Consider the following 16,767-nt stretch of genomic DNA (forward strand, 5'->3'; position numbering starts at 1 on the left):
AGGAATAAACCCATAATAATGATATCCTTTTTTGTATTTGATAGACATCCTGGGTCTAAGGATCAGGGTTTATGTATGAAGGCGTTTTCTGCAGTTTGTTCAAATAATTATTTATTTGGCAGTTTCTCTTGATTCATAAAGACATTCGGACACAGAGAAAGTTCTTACTCATTGTCCTCACCTACTCCACTCCACTAGGAGGGACTGCCTTGGGGCTGCAGCTACGATCGGTTGGTTGCTAATTTAAAGCAAGTTTAGTAAGAGTTGTATTACTAAAACAACAGTTATTCGGTATGCGATCTGAAGTTTCTGTCAATCATAGAAGGATCTAGGTATGCAATTGGCTCGAAAGGCAATTATTGTTATCGAAAAATGTATAAATTTGCAGATGCCTTATAAATTAGAAAGGATTAGGATCGATGATTAGTTTTTATTTATGGGACATTCGAAAATTACTTTAACTGTCTCAATAGGCGAAATATTCAACTGCTTATTGCATACTTTGGGGAGCTAAATTCTCTTAATTTACATTCCTACATCCGCCTATGTTGTCAATAGTTTTCTCTTTATATTATTTTGATTAATGATTAGATTTGTTATGGATAAATCTGTTATTTACAATTGAAAACTTTCGATTTTTTATTTTTAATTTTCTCATTAATTGAAATCAATGATTTTGTTTGTGTTCTTCTTTCTTCTTGAAATTGTAATTTTCTTTGGTTTTTTTTTTCTCATAGCAAAACTTTTTCACTTCTCAACATTAATGCCAACACCTGGCCCCGCCCACTGCTTTTGTCCATTATATTATGAAAGTCGTTGTGCCATCCGCACCAGTTTCTTACCCATTAAAGAAAAGAAATAATTTCTGTTAAGATTATTGAATTGATCAATAAGATCGTTTGGAGATTTTGTTGTAGATCTAGAAATAAGTTCGACTTAAAAGAAGTTGACTTCATTTTCATGTGGTTCATACAGCTTTTGCCTTTAGTGCATTTTCCTAGGGATAAGTTGAAGTTTGCTTTTCTCTTCGTTTTGCTTCCTTTTTGCTTAAACATTGTGTTTTTTTTGTTGTTGTTTTGCATTTCAACCCGTCCGCCGCCGTTGCTCATTAGCCGCTTGTCCGTCTGCTCATTTACCTGGCCATTAACCGACTTCAACTTCAGGCTATCCCATTCCATTGAATGCTCCTTCTTCCCCTTCTCCGCCTGACCCCAAAACTTTTGCCACTTGCTGGCTATTGTTGTCGTTCCATTTTCTTTTTTTCCTTCTTGTTTTTTTTTTTTGTTTTTTGTATTTATTGAATCGACGCGGGGCAAAAAAAAATTCCTTTAGCAATTAAACACAGGGCGTGCGAAAACTTTAAGGCGCCATCTAGGCGTGTGGAAGAGGCGTGGTCGGTCAGGTGACCAACAGCCGTCGAACTTCGGTGCCGGCGACAATCAATTTACCTGAAGGTGGCAGCAACCAAAGGAGGCGGAGGTGGTGGGGGCTGTGAGGTAGAAATAGCAAAAAGGAGAACTCCATCGTCTGATAAATGAGAAAAGTTTTTAACGCCGGTCGCTCAGGTCGGCCCAGGCTCATTGGCATTTTTACGATGTCCCATGTTCCGTGTGGTGGTGACGGTCGGAGGCGGGCGGTTGCGGCATGGGGTGAGCACAGGGAATCGCAGGACAAATAGGCAACAAATGAGACGAGCCTGGGATGCTTAATAGAAAAACTGTAGCGTATGGCAGAATGAAGAGAACAGAGCACGAAGGAGTCATGGGGGAGGCCCGACTCTTGCTGGAGCGGGGCACTTAAAACTTTTTAGCATGCAACCGCCGCAACGTTGCATTTGGCAAACTTTTTCCGGTACCCAAAAAAAAACACAAACCGAAAAAAACAACAGAGACTTCAGCTCAAACCCAATCCCAAACCAAGTGGAATTGATGTTGCGGAGCTTGTCGTTGGTCATGACCATGGCTCGTCAGCAATTAAACAGAAAAGACCAGAACATACATAGTTAGGGTAGTTTTATATAGTTAGTTCCATTCTTATTCTTATCGGGTCTAGATCATTGATCAGTTTCTCGTTTATAGCATACTTTGAGGAACTTTAATCGTATATCTTAACAAGTTAGTACATTTTGATTTCCAGCCACAATGGCTATTGTAATAAGATCTCGATTATATGCATGAGTGGGATCATTGTCAAGCAGCATACTCCCGCATATCCTTTAATCCTAGAACGGAAAAAACGCACAAAAAGCAATGTAAGGAACTATGCCAACATCGTCTGACTCTTGACCGCGGGCGCAAATTTTGGTGACCAGTATTGGGGCAGGGGAAATACGAGCTACAGGACCACCAAATATAAAAGCGTGACAAAAAACGTGACCGAAACTTTTTGTCTGTTGGGCGTCGGTGGGTTTGGGGGTTTTTGGGGCGGTTAGAGATGGCTTTTGTGGCTGGTTTTGTGTCTGCGCTCGTGGCGGTGCCAACAAATTTCAATAAATTACAGTTACATTTGCCAAAGTCAGACCAGACCGACACACAAGAGTGTGTGTTGAGGGTCACTTGGGTATCTGCCGTCTAATGGCCACGTCGCGTCGTCGTCGTCGTCGTTCTAGTCAGCTTTCTGGTGTGGCCCTTTTCTATTGTCTCATTGTTTTTTTTTTTTTGAGGATGGAGTGGGTGACCGGCGACTGCATAATTCAATTTGTGTTAAAGTTTTTGGCGAATGCGTGCATAGACGTAGCCGAGATCACATCTATGAGGAAAGGACACATCAACACGTGCCACTCGAACTAATTGTCTTTCAGATAATGGAACTTGAGAACACTAAAACTTGGTGAGCATTTTGTAAGACAGTGCCCAAATTTGAAGATTAAGATCTATCGATATCGATAAAATCGTATCTGATTAATTGATTTCTTCTAATACATCCTTTTCATAGGAGTATAACAACTGAGTATAACAACTGATCAACCTCAGAAAACAATAGTTAGAACAGATTTATCGAAAGAGTTGGTAAGTTACCTGACCAAGTAAGTCATTGAGCTGTTCACTGAAAAAGGTAAGTCTGTGACTTGTCCAAGATTCCCAAGCAAACCAATCATTTTGTAAAACATATCGTTAAGGATTTTTATATAGATTAAACGTTCATCCAACTAATTTAGCACATTTCATTTAGCCTCTTTAATTGTCCCGCAATAGAACTTCTTTTGCCTAAAAGCATTTATCCTTCGCATAGGTAAGAGTAACTGAAATGTTTTCCATTTAGCGATTTTCAGTTGTCTACCCACTCCCATTTGTCCACGCCCATGACAATGCGTGGGGGCCGCCCTTCTAATGCGGCACATTATTCAAACAAAATGCCACAGGGAGTGGAGTAAGAGAATGTGTTTTGAGTTTGCGATGGGTTGTTGGTGATAGGCAAAAGCTGTGATTGCAATAGGAAATTGTGATTGTAATTGGCATACATTACAGTGATTCGATGTGGAGAAATACATGTACGAATATACATGCATACGTGTGTGTGTGTTTGTCACAGGGCCCTGCAGGGTAACAGGTTAATATAAATTGAAAAAGACTGTCATTCTCTTCACATTGACCTTTAAGTAGTACAAAAACAATATTTATATCTCATTTTCTATTCAGTAACTTAAAAACTTTATCAATTTTATAACATTTCTACGATTCCATTGACTTAATGTTTCTTGTTGATCTCTTTACGAGCCAATTGTCGCAAGTGTATGTGTGTGTGGGGTATGGGAGGCAAACCTATAAATCAGAAACACTGCAAGTCTTCACTGATTCGTGGCAACGGAGAAAGAGGAAAAGCCGGGCGAGAAATGGCCAACATGAAACTAACAATTTTTGTGGGCAACGTTGCCGATTTTACGCTACATTTGCTGCACGATTGTTGGACCAGTCCACCAACCAGCCTCTCTCCAGATTCCCTTCTCAATATATCTGTCTCACATGCCACAAGGGTCTTCCTTCCCCTATGGCCTCTCGCCATATTACATAGTTGAGTGCATTTATTTATGTATTTTGGCTGGATGTCAACCTGTTTACCGCCTTTGACCTTTCCAATGCCCCACAGCACATTTACTTTTATTTATTTTTTTTTTTTTTGTCGATTTTGTGATTTCAATTTGTCTATTGTGTGTTGCCATTCTTCTTCATCTCCATCTTCATCTTTATCATCTGGGTGCCTTAGCATCTTCATCGCAAAGTTCTTGATTAACTTATTATGCTCATTTGATTGCTCAATTTAATTTTGCTACTCCATCTCTTCTCCATCCCATTCCATGCCATTCGTCCATGGCCACGGGAAAAAGTTTGTTTCTTCTCCATTCGATTGAATCTGCGAAAATTGAATTTGTCTTCGATGACTTTTGGGCTTGGCTACAATTGACCCTAAATTCATTCATTCATTTTGTGTCCCCTAAAAATATATTCAACAAAATGGCAAACAATGAAATAAACTAATATAGAATATATGAAACCAATCTGTATACACAACTACATAATACACATACAAATATACATTTATTTATATTTATGAAAATTTTTAATATAAATTTTTGCTGTTGTTATGTTTGTGTGTGTGTGTGTTGCCCTCAAATTGCAATTTTAATTCAACATTTTTTTTTTTATGAAGTTGAATGGCTTTTTTAAATACGATTATTTTATTTGAATATTTTTTTATTGTGCTTTGTTTTATAAATATATGTATGTATGTATATATATGGAAAATGTCAAGTGCTAATGGGGATTAGAGATGACACTTCTTGTAGATCGATAAATAAGTATATATGTATATATTAGCAATTTTTTTCCATCTGGAAATCCATTGATCGAATCGGTCGAATTTGATTTTTACCGAAATGATATTCTAATCATTTTATGCCATCTCATCACATTAGAATTTGATGAGCCTATCACAATGACTTGTGCAAATTTCATTCTCCAACTCTCTTCGTCTCTCTCTCTCTCTCTCTCTGTGTGGTCTCCAACTGTTGTCCGGCTGCTAGGCGAACAATAAATCAAATGATGATTAAGTGCGATTTTTCGCGCATAAATTAAATTCGAATTATTGGCTGGCGACAGCAGCAAAAGCTGGCAACAAAATGTCAGCAGCAACAACAACAACAGCAACAAAAAGCACCTACACGAATCATTAGTGGGCATATGCATGTCTGTATTTGCGTGTGTGTGTGTGTGTCCAGGGAATAAAGAATCAATTCGAGGAGAGATTTATAAATATCATTGCATACTTCTAGGCTGAAACTTTGAAACTTCAATTACGCGGTGTAGATACATAAATGGATTTCATTTTTAGATTTTGAATAACATTAAGCAACTATCCTAATATTATGTTATCCACTTAAGTTGTTTCTTATTCATATTTTTATTATTATCCTTTTAATTATGTTGAATAAGGATTGTTTTAAAAAACCTTTTAACGTACATTCGTAGTAAGCCGCTTTAGGAAAGAGTTAAAGTTACACCCACATTTCTCCCTTCTCCATATCCAACTTAAAATATCATTAGCATTATTCAGCTTCTGATTTCAATTCCGATTTCGATTCCAATTGCAACTTTTGGTTTTCACAAGCTTATTTACGGTTTTTTTTTTTTTTCGCTTGACGTTGTTAGTTGTTGGAGGTGCGGTTGGTGGGGCGGCGGATATTGGTGTCAACCTCGATTTTGGGCACGTTTTCAATTGCCCCGGCCAACATGGCGTATGCTTATCAAATTAACGAATTACCCGCTTTTACAATGGCACCATTTCCCGTATGCGGTTGCAATAAATGATAATCGTACCTACTGACCAAACGATCTGCTTCCACTTCCCTCCACGTGCCATCATTGATGATGATGATGATGCGATGCGGCTGCATTGACCAAAAGTCGTAAATTCTGTTGTTGCCGCAGAAAAACATGGAGAAACCCAGTGAACGCTGGAAGGCCGAGTCCAGGAGTCGAGGCGTCCAGGCGACCAGCCAACCATCTGACCATCCAGTCGGGGCAATGAAGTAAAGCAACAACAATGCAAACAATGCCACAAATGCACAAAATATGCTCTGACAGGATGACCATATTCCCACCCAGTGCCATCCACCGACACCTCCTGCCACTAGTCGTTTGTGAGGGACGTCGTCGTTCGACATAATTAAAAGCGCTTGCCGTTTACGCAATTAATGAACTCTCGCCAAATTAGGCTGCGGCAGCGAGACAAGCAAATGGCCGGCACACAACGAGAACTGAGCAGCAGCAGTAGGAGCAGCGGCAGCAGAGAACCAGGACATACAGGATGTCCCCTCAAATGGTCTCTCTGCTTCCCATCACTGTGGTTGCGGTTGACGATGGCGGCGCGGGCGAATTGTGCACAAAAACCGCTGCTTTTGCCGCATTGCAGGCGAACCTTTGTTGCAGACAATCCGACAGACGGACCAGCGGACAGAAGGGGCACACAGATGGACGTGCAGCAAAGGCAACGGCAGGCAGCCGCATTAATGGCCGCCAGTAAAACAAGAGCCACGCTATGTAGCCTATGTCGATGTCGATGTCGCCGCCTAAACGTACATACCCCACCCACATACAGACAGACAGACAGACATAATGTACTTCTTATATAATAATAAACTGGTCGAGTCATAGTAACTTGTAAGCTGCCTCTGTGTAAATCAATTACTTTAACACCTGCCTACTCCGACTCCGAAGTGAACTGGAAACTTGCGTCTGTTCGTTAGAAACACTTGCTGTAAACATATCACATTCAGGATAAACAAAAATCTTTACTCACCCTAAGCCAAGAAATGAAATTTTATATACTTCTATATTCCTTTAGCAATATCAGTTTTCTTTCTGGACTTGAGGTGAATGTAATGAAACATTTTCTCTCTCTTTCTGTCTTTGTAGCCAAATAAAATAAATAAATCGATTTCATATTTAATTTCTCATTACCTTTTTCGCTTTTATTATTCATCTTCGGTCTTTACTTTTTTCATGTTTTTTTTTTTTTTTTATATTTTTTGTTATTTCTTTTCACTCAATATCAATTTGCTTTTCTCAAACAAACAAAAAAAAATTTTAAAATAATTAATTAAATAAAATAGTATAAATTTAAATTCCATGCAAATTTCCATTTCTTCTTTCCTAGGATATCGCTCAACTTACAATCAAATTGAAGAAAAGTTCTTTCACACACGATTTCTATATACTATGTACATATATACAGTTATGTATGTATATATGTACTATAAGTTGATTTAAAATGTACATTATTGTTCTTGTATTTTCTTTTTTGTTTTGTTTTGATGTAAATTTTCTTTTTAGCAGCTTCAATAATAAAAAAAAAACTAATAATAATAATAATTTAATATTATTAGAGAGCAAAAAAATATATATATAGAGAGCAAACTTCGCTTAAACTATTGTAAGAAGAAAGAGGTAGAGGACGAGGAATAGCTGAAAGATATTACACAATAAATAATGGGGGAAAATAAGAACTACGTAAATAACGAAAGGAATTACGTTGTTTTTTTTTTCTTTTTTAAAATGCCAGGAAATTTGTGTTGTTGTTGCAGTTGGTTTTCATTTTTCTTCTCATTTATTAGTAGTAGTTTTTTGTTGCTATAGTTTTAGTTCTTAGTCTGACTTCTTATCGGCGGGCGGTTGTGTTGCATCTAACAGCGGCTTCTGCTCGGCTGACTTTGGCGATGTCTCTGACACACTAGAAATATCCAAATCACTGGTGCTATTCTGCAAAAGTCATAAGAAACACCAAAATAAATAAGATACATACACAGGTATCAAAGTTTTTGTGTTATACTCTAATCCATTGCAAATCTAAGATATGAATTTCAAATCTGAAAGTCGGACAATTGAAACCAAACTATGTTTCCATTAAATATAATACAGGTACACACACTACCTGTACCTACTTTTTTTCTGTATGAAAGATATCCGACAAAGTGTAGTTTTTTAGCTTTTCCAAGAATATTTCAAGACTTGCCAAAGAATGCAGTCATCCAATTATAAAAACTAGCAAACATTATTATGGAATCTACATATATGACCTAGTAGTTCGATCTAACTGAATCCCAGATATAGTACATACAATGTCTTTATATGAAAGAGGCAGACAGACAGACAGACTATTCTTTCTATGCGTTAAACCTTTCCTATTTTAAAATGCGTATAACTTTTTTTGAGAACTCAAAGTTAAGCTTGTTAACAAGTAGATCAATGTAAAAGTCAAAACAATTAGAATTACACAATATCATTCAAATTGAAACTTACCTTCATTTCAGAGCGCATTTTCATGGACTTGCCCATGCTTTGCAGACGATAACGCTCCTTAGGACCTTCGCGTATCTTTTCGGGCACCACCCACAATGTGGTTGAAATATTGCCCACAAACAATAGAAGGAACAAACCGCACATAACCGACACATGCCATGGAGCATCGGCTGGCGTGTAGGTCAGCTTGAACAATGTCCAGGCATTGTATGCCTGAAAGGCATAGCCAATGAACAGAAAAGGTAGCAAAAAGCTCAAACCACGCCACATCCATGAATGGAAACCTTCGATGGTGATATCCATGTTGTGTCGCTCACCCAGAGCCTTCAGGCGATAGAGTAGACCCTTTTGATAGCCAAACTGTAGATACTGAACGATGCCTGCAAGATGCCATACAAAATAAAAAAATAGGAAGTTTTATCAGTACGTGTGTGTGTGTGTCTGTATACCTTTACATTGTAGTAGTAGTAGTAGTGGTGTATATTGGTTAATATGCAGAAAAGATTTCATGCTAAAACTTACTGATGTAGACATTGAAGTACATGAACTGCGTCCGAAAGAGCTGCCAATGTTCACCTTGAGGCCAGACAAGCAAAACACCAGCGGCCACCGTTGATATGAAATGATGGGCTCGCCACCAGCCCTTAATTCTAGAGCCATTTACTTTGAGTATAGACTCCCGTATGGTTAGTGTGCAATAGTACCACACTAAGAGAAATATGAAGGCCAGCTCCAAAGCTCTAAAGGAATATAAGGAAAAGCAAGGCGGCAGGGCAACCGAACAAAAAAATGGTTGACGTTAAAAACTCATTAGAAAGGCCAGCAGAAGGGCAGTCAGGAGCTGGAGCTGACATTGGCCACATGATTGCCGACTTACCTGTAGTTGAATATCAAGTTGAAGAACGCCATTATCAGTCCAATTACGTTGAGTATTAATTTAAACTTCTCATAGTCATCTTTGTAGCGAACTTTGTCGTTTCTGTTGAGAATTGAGACATTCACATCGCCCAGGATAATCTAAAGGAATGCACGCAGTCAGGCAAAAAAAAAGTAAGAAAGAAACGAAATACAGAAAAAAGGCAAATGATAGCAAAAGCTTAAGTAGATAAAGTCAACTTGAAGTCAAGTCCAGAGTGTCTAGCAGTATACAGAGTTCAGTTTAGTCCATCATGGGCAAGGTAACAGAATAAAAATGAAAATGAAACGAGTGCTCAAACTTTATCCGACAAACTTTCAGTTTGAACAATAGCTTACTACCAAAGACTTTTGTGATGGGGCAAAGGGGGCGGGTACCCGTACCTGACGGGGGGCGGTCATAGAAAAGGCATACAAAACAAAAAATGGACTTTCATCTCTCACCTGCAAGTAACGTCCCGATTTAGTAGGCAGCGATTGTTCAATTTCATGTAATTGTGCCTTACGCTTCAGCGTCATCCGTTGCAGATCCTCGATCTTTTCCTTTTCCTCAGCACTCACAGGACCCTTGAATCTGTAACATAAACAATGAAAGATTTTATAAAAGACATTCTTAAACAGAAACTAGGTACAGAACAGATTGAACACAAAAAACGAATACTAAAATCAGATATGTAAGCAGTATTTGTTCAGATGAGCAATGGGCTCCCTTTAGGCCGAAAAACCTGCTACATTAAAGTTAGTTGCAATTCCGAACTAGTTTTAGCGTTGAAGATATGGCATGGCCATTGCAATTTCAAAGTTCTTTAGCTATTACATATCAAAATCAATAAATCTTATGTATTAACTTAACTAAAAAGGGGGATTTACATTAAGACAATCAATCGAACACACAGAATAATAACAATAATCATATAAATATCAAGAGTGATAACCAACCAACAACGAAAAGCATTTGCCCATTTCGAGTGGCCCTTCAAAGAATAACATTTAATTTACATATGTATACCTATATAGTAGAATATTTATGTACACACACACACACACACGTTAGGTATAGTTCTTGGACTTTGGTTTGTTGTTAATATTTATTGTTTTATTCGATGGTCAAAGAGGTTTTACAACTATTTTCTTTTTCGATAGAAGTCTTCTCGATATTTTTTTATATTTTTTGTTGTTTTTTTGTTTGTTTAGCCGCCTCAGCAGCGTCAAAGTTCAATTTAGATATACATAATTGATAAGTGCAGGTGGTTGAGTGGGTTGACGGTGTGGTGTAGGGCTGGGGGGTTGGGGTTGGGTTGGGAAGGGATTTTGTCAGACCAATTAACAGTAACTAGGCATATGTATGTACATATGTATAAGCATACATACATATGTTTGGCATATATGGGTATTTATCATCATCATCATCCGATGGCGCTTCAAAGGTAACTTGATTTTGTTGAAAATTTATGACATTGACGCTTTCGCGTTCTCGTCGTCGCTATGTCATTTCGTCAGTGTTCCTCAATGGATGAACTGAACGCAATGTTCATCGCTTGACTGAGCGTTCGATTTTATTTTTTTTGCCTTTTTCCCCCCATTGATGGTTGTTGTTGCTGTTGCTTTTGTACGGTTGGTAGGCAATTTATCAATCGCTTGTATAATTCATGTTTTATTTTTAAACACCTACAAAATGGAAAAAAAGTTCCTGATAACAAGCAGGCCCACACGCTTTTTCAAACGTACCGAATGACAAAAAAAAAAATACCATTGTAGATAAACAAACTAAACTAAGTACATTCAAAAGTCACTCAATGACTTTTGATAACTCTCTTTGACTAGGATTAGAAGCATAACTAGTTAGTTAAGTGTGTATGTTTTGACGGCCACCCTTCTCCTATCCACCTGTTGTTTGGTCTAGTCTAGACGACACACAAAAAATTCTATTAAGATCTCTCATGGAAAGTTTTTAAGCAAAATCATAAAATGTTTATAAAACCAAAAAAACAAAATTAATATATAATATATAATCACTGCTTGGGGACATTTTAAAATTACATAAAAAGCTATACACATACATTTGTATAATAATCGGGTAATTAAGATTTCTTAATCGTAGACGATAACTAAAAAGCAAAGTACTAAATAACCAATATTTCGTGACCTGCACGTTTAAATGCGTCTATTTATGGCCAAAGATAGTAACGTTTATTAGCCAATTTCTTGCAAAAATTTCATGAAAATCTATATATTGAAATATTATGAAAGTTTACAAGGAGACCTTTATCTTTAAACTTGCCAAATATTATAATTTCTACGTTTGTGTGGCTTCTTAACCTTTAACTTTCCATCTCATCATTTTTGGCAAACTAAAATATCTGCTAAGACACTATCTATTTATTTTGTATTGTTTTGAAGCCTAAGTTGGGTTTATTTATCCACCCAATGGCTGTTTGGGTCATAAACAATTCTTTTATTTAAGTTGTTGTCAAAGTTAAGGGCCTCAGCTTAGTAGGGTAGGTAGGGCTTTAAATAAATTGTAAGTATTTAGTAAGTATTTAATTTTTATTTTTATTGGCTACAGTGCGAAACAATTTAAGCTTTGTTTGAGATTGATAGACACTGAAATTTCCTTAAGACGCAGTTCATACTTGGAGGTTGGATATTTAAAAAGATAAATTTAACTATATTTCGACTATATTTGGAGTTAAGTCTTAACTGGAATGCGCAGTACACAAAAAACCATTGGCCTTTATCTCTTTTTTGCCTCCATTCAGTTGTAATTCCCAACTAGTTTTAGCATTAAAGACATGGTGTGGCCACTTCAATTCGAAAATTCTATATCTTTATAGATTTATTTACCTAAATGACCAAGTTTTGACCAAGCCTTTGTAACATTTCTAATAAATATTGTATTGGAAAGGGTATATAACATGTTCTCTTTTATACAGTTTTTTCCTTTCTCACTTTCTTGAGAGATAACAACAACAAACCTCTCAAAAGGCTGTTGAACAAAGTTCAGTTGCTGCGGACGATGATGATGATTATTGACATACCCTACTATTAAGTTGTTACGTACTTGGTTATGTCTTACCCCCCACACATACACACCTTTTTTCTTGCTTTTTTGTTTTTACTTATTTATCATCTTTCATTTGGAAAGTGCACAAACACTAAAAACAAATGTCTCTATGTGTACGATGAATTTTTGCTGATTTGATAAAAGCTAATAAAATGAACTACAAAAAAAAAAAACAATCTCCAACGGTTGAGAGTAAATGCCGTAACCGCCTTCTATTTGCATATCCCAATTAAAATTCATTTGCAAATAGCTACTCTGTAACTACAAGTTGTTGGTTTTTGTGTCTAGAAACAATAGTTCAATTTGATAGAAATTAAATGTATGAATATATATTGTTTATAAGGTCGGAATATAAACATTAAATGTTTATTTATATCTAGTATATATACACGAGAGTAGAGTAGAAAAAGCAACGTGATGCTTGGCACACGCGACTCAGAATTCTGGCGCGCGACAATAAAAAATTGTATACAAAATTCCAAGAGTGAATGTAAAAACAAATGTCACAGACCTCAAAATGCCCTGTTATTTTCTAAAACAAAGTTCCACAAATGTTTGAGGCTTTGAAAATATACTTATGCAATTTCCAAGTATAAGATAAACTCGATTAACTGATTAAATGCATGTAATATATAATTAAAACGACTATATTACTTTTTTTTTATTATATTTAGACACTGGCCTGTGGCTGTGACTATCGCAAATAGATTAAACTAGATTGAATAATAGATTAAGAGTCTATAGAGTATACATACATACATATATGCCCCGCGATCCGAAGAGAGTGTAAAAAAAATAACACATTATGATAAAAGAACTAGCGAGAGATTGAGTTAAAGAGTTGAAAGAAAACAAACAACAAAAAGCCTTCAATACAATTTACTTTACCCCCCACTCAGCATCTTGATCAGAGTAGAGGAAGGGGGAACAACAACAGGTTGCCATTGCCACAGTGGGTCAAAAGTTCTGTGACATTGGAAGCGTGGGAATTTAGCATTGGAGAGCAGCAAGAACAAGTGACTCATAAAAAAAAACAAACGCTAAATGAGATTTCATTTCATTTCATTATAATATTTGTTTGTACGTCAGTTTTTCTGATTCACAAATGAATTGAAAGTAAACAAATATGGCAATAATAATTGAAATAGAACGTAGCAAAAAACAAGTCAACAAAAACAAATTTTGTTAGAAGTTGAGAAAATGCAATCGGAAATTTCAGATATTAGTTGTTAATATTAATTTAGATATTAACTATCAACCTTCCAAATTAAGCATTTTCTTTGGATACTCTGGAAAATTGTGTATGAAATTGTCAGTCTACTTTCTTTAAACTCAATAGACATTAGATAGAGAAGGTATATGGATAAAAAAAGGTAAATCTAGGTAAATTTCCTTTTATAAAAACAATATTTTCACTCTAAAAGTGGTCCAAAATCGATTTGCAATTTATCTTTCCAAAAATACCCAGATCCCCCCACTGCCATTTTAAGTCCATATTTGAAAAATCCAATTATTTTTGGTTTATGTTTCTTAATTATTTGTTTTTGCCTCATATTATACCTCATATTAAAAGGATGGAAAGGTCATAAGTTTAAAGGCCCAAACCTGAACTAGTAATTGACTCTCTTGACCCTCTATTTGCAACTTTTGTTCCACTGTGGTGCTGCCCAGTTATATGAACTGGTAGGTAAGTATTGTGTATATCTATGCACTTTTATTTGCTTTTGTTGGTTGCGTGTTGCGCCGTGATTTTTTTCTTTCTCTCCCTCTCTCTCTCTTTTGTATATGTTTTACGTGTGTTCAGAGCAGCAATACACAAGAAAGAGTAAAAGAAAACAACAACAACAGCATACAAAGCCAAGACAGGGTCAAGGGCATCTGGTCAGCTGGCCAGTTTAAGTTTTAGTTTCAATTTCGGTTTGCTTACAATAAAATCAGACCATGATGGAGTCAATGTCTCACTGTCCCACTGTCCTACAGTGTCTGATTGTCCAGTTCTCACCTTCAATTACAAAACGAATATAGTGAAAACAGTTGTTGCTTTTTATTGTTGTTGTTGTTGTTGTTTGGCTCTTTACAATCTGATTATAATAAACAGTATTAAATTAGATCCAAAGTCTAGTTGCAGAAGGTAAAAACAAAAATAAATAAATATGGTTTTTCTTTTTTTTCTTGAAGTGTTTTATCAGAAATTAAGTATTATCTCAATAAACAGTTGTAAAGTACATAAACACACTTAACGACAACGAAACAAGAACCGAGGTATATAAAATTTCTTATAGACGGGCCACAAGAAACACCAACAACAACTTGTTGGGTAAACGTAGAGCTCCGCCTAAGAGGGGGGAATCGACTCCTAGATACTTCTTAGGAAAATAGTGGATATGAAGATTAAATGTTTTTTTACCGTCTCTTTAACTATAATAAGTTTAACAAACTAACTAAATAAATTAACCGAACTTGCCTTTTCCGAACAGGAGATAATTTATTTGGCCGGAATCATTTCTTTATAGCGACAAGAGCAAAAATACGGTTAATTAATTAAAACAGATTTTTCCGTCTTTATAATCAGATTTTCAGTCATATCATATTTGTAAAAATGTTGTTTAATCATCTTTAAGACAATGCAATAGAAATTTATTTTAAATCTATTGAATAAAAGTTTTTACAGAGTTTTCCACCGATTAGATTTGATATGTAAGGTTTCCTATTACAATCCTATAAAACTATCCAGTCTTAATAATACAAAAAATTGATTTACAGACTAGTCAAACATACAGAAGGATGAAATGTGCGAAGCTTTATGGTCTTATTCGATCTAAAATATCCCTTATGCAGTTTTTAAGACAAATAATATTTAGAAGATATTTAATATACCCATGAAATGTTAAAGGGGAAAGGGTATATGAAAGTTCTTAACAAAGTTGATAAGAGGTATTCAACTAACGAACGAAGGCGACGTCGACGCCGACTAATTGCCGTAAGAATGTGACACGATAAGGAAACGGCATAGGGATAGGGGTAGAAAACAGGCAAGTGTAAGGAGAAGGTGTGTAAAGTGCGTGTTTTCAATTGACAAACGGGGTTGAAGGAGAACATAAGCTTTGGTAGTTAGAGGTTAAGAGTTAACACACACACACACACAAGGTACAGTACTGACAGTAGACATGAAACTCGGTTTTAAGGGTTAAGAAACTTAAAGGGGTAGGTTCGTTAGGGTACAGTAGATCACAACAAGTTTGGAATTGGTTTGCTTTGATTAATTTCATTATTAGGAGGGGTCTGCGCAAAGGAATAGGAAGTAGGGAGCGTAAGGATTTACTTAAGCGGGTACAGTACTCACTGTCGCAATGATGCCGTTATTTGGTTCATACGATAGCGCTGATGTTTGATCTCGTTAAACGATTTCTGTTGATGGCCATGCAGCTGTTCCAGCAGTTCAATATACAGTCTATTGCAATTCTACAGAACAATAGGAAGAAGGTAAAAAAAGTGTAAGAAAATACGATTTCAGACATTTGTATCGACCGTTCTATGGGGGCGGTAGGTGTTGGGTGTTGGACTTACCTCTAGCTCGGTATATTCCCGGCTAAGTTCATCCCATTCGTTTCGCAGCGTATCGATACTCATTTTTGAGGTTATGGGCGTCTCTACCTATTCTATAGACTAAATTCCGGCAAATCCTCCCGGCGAAGCACGCCCGTGAAAAAATCAATTTGTTGTCTGTTGTCTAGCGATTTCAAACGTAACGTTTGTATATTGTTGTTATTGTTGTTTGTTGCTTAATTTTATGTTGTTGTGCCACGTTCACTTTGAGGGTTCAAGAAATATCCAAAAACAAAATATATAAAAAAAAACAAAAAACAAAATTAAAAACACAAAAATCACTTAACCGAAAAAAAAAATAAATAACACTTTTAATTTTCGCTTATGCTTTTCTTTTTTCTTTTGTTTATTAAGTTGTTCTTGTTTTTTTTCGTTGTTTTATGTGTTTGTTTCTTCACTTGGAAATTGGAAAATTTTTAGCCGTTTTTGCTTTTTGGTGTCGCTTTTCGTGTGTTGTTGTTTAAAAATACATTCTTTTTTTATTTGTCTTTTCTTGTTCTTTTTTTCTGTTGGTTTTTTGGTCTTTTTCGTTCTTTCTCTTTGGCGACTTTGACCGACACACACAAAACGAAGCAGCGAACCGACGACGGTGACAACGACAACGACGAGGCGTACCGCAGCTACTACTGAAATTTTGTTATTAACTATTTCCGTTGCAGTTTTGTTTTAAATACTTTTGCACACACACACACACACTCACTCACTCACAACTGAGCCGCACATATTAATAATAACAACAACAACATAAAAAAAAATCCGAGAAAAAAATAGCAACACAAAAGTTTTTTTTTTGCCAGAGCTAATGCCAAATGAAACGATTAAGCAAGAGAATCGGCTCTCTGGCCAACGATAGAGAGCGCAACAAGAGAGAGAGTGAGAGAGCAACGA

The 16,767-nt window shown here is 36.3% G+C and overlaps 1 protein-coding gene across 1 annotated transcript; it reads right to left on the reverse strand.

Annotated features, from left to right (window-relative positions):
- Positions 1 to 7,114: 7,114 nt before the first annotated feature.
- Positions 7,115 to 16,558, reverse strand: LOC137583548 (transmembrane protein 120 homolog). Its single transcript, XM_068298619.1, has 7 exons — positions 15,841 to 16,558; positions 15,617 to 15,735; positions 9,654 to 9,783; positions 9,172 to 9,311; positions 8,817 to 9,034; positions 8,295 to 8,674; positions 7,115 to 7,754 (listed from the first exon to the last, which is right to left on the reverse strand). The coding sequence occupies exons 1-7, from the start codon at positions 15,901 to 15,903 to the stop codon at positions 7,641 to 7,643; spliced, it is 1,164 nt and encodes a 387-aa protein (XP_068154720.1). The 5' UTR covers positions 15,904 to 16,558; the 3' UTR covers positions 7,115 to 7,640.
- Positions 16,559 to 16,767: the final 209 nt, after the last annotated feature.

Source organism: Drosophila tropicalis, unplaced genomic scaffold (genome assembly GCF_018151085.1).
Source record: "Drosophila tropicalis isolate 14030-0801.00 unplaced genomic scaffold, ASM1815108v1 contig_867, whole genome shotgun sequence".
In the NCBI taxonomy this organism is placed as follows: Eukaryota; Metazoa; Arthropoda; class Insecta; order Diptera; family Drosophilidae; genus Drosophila; species Drosophila tropicalis.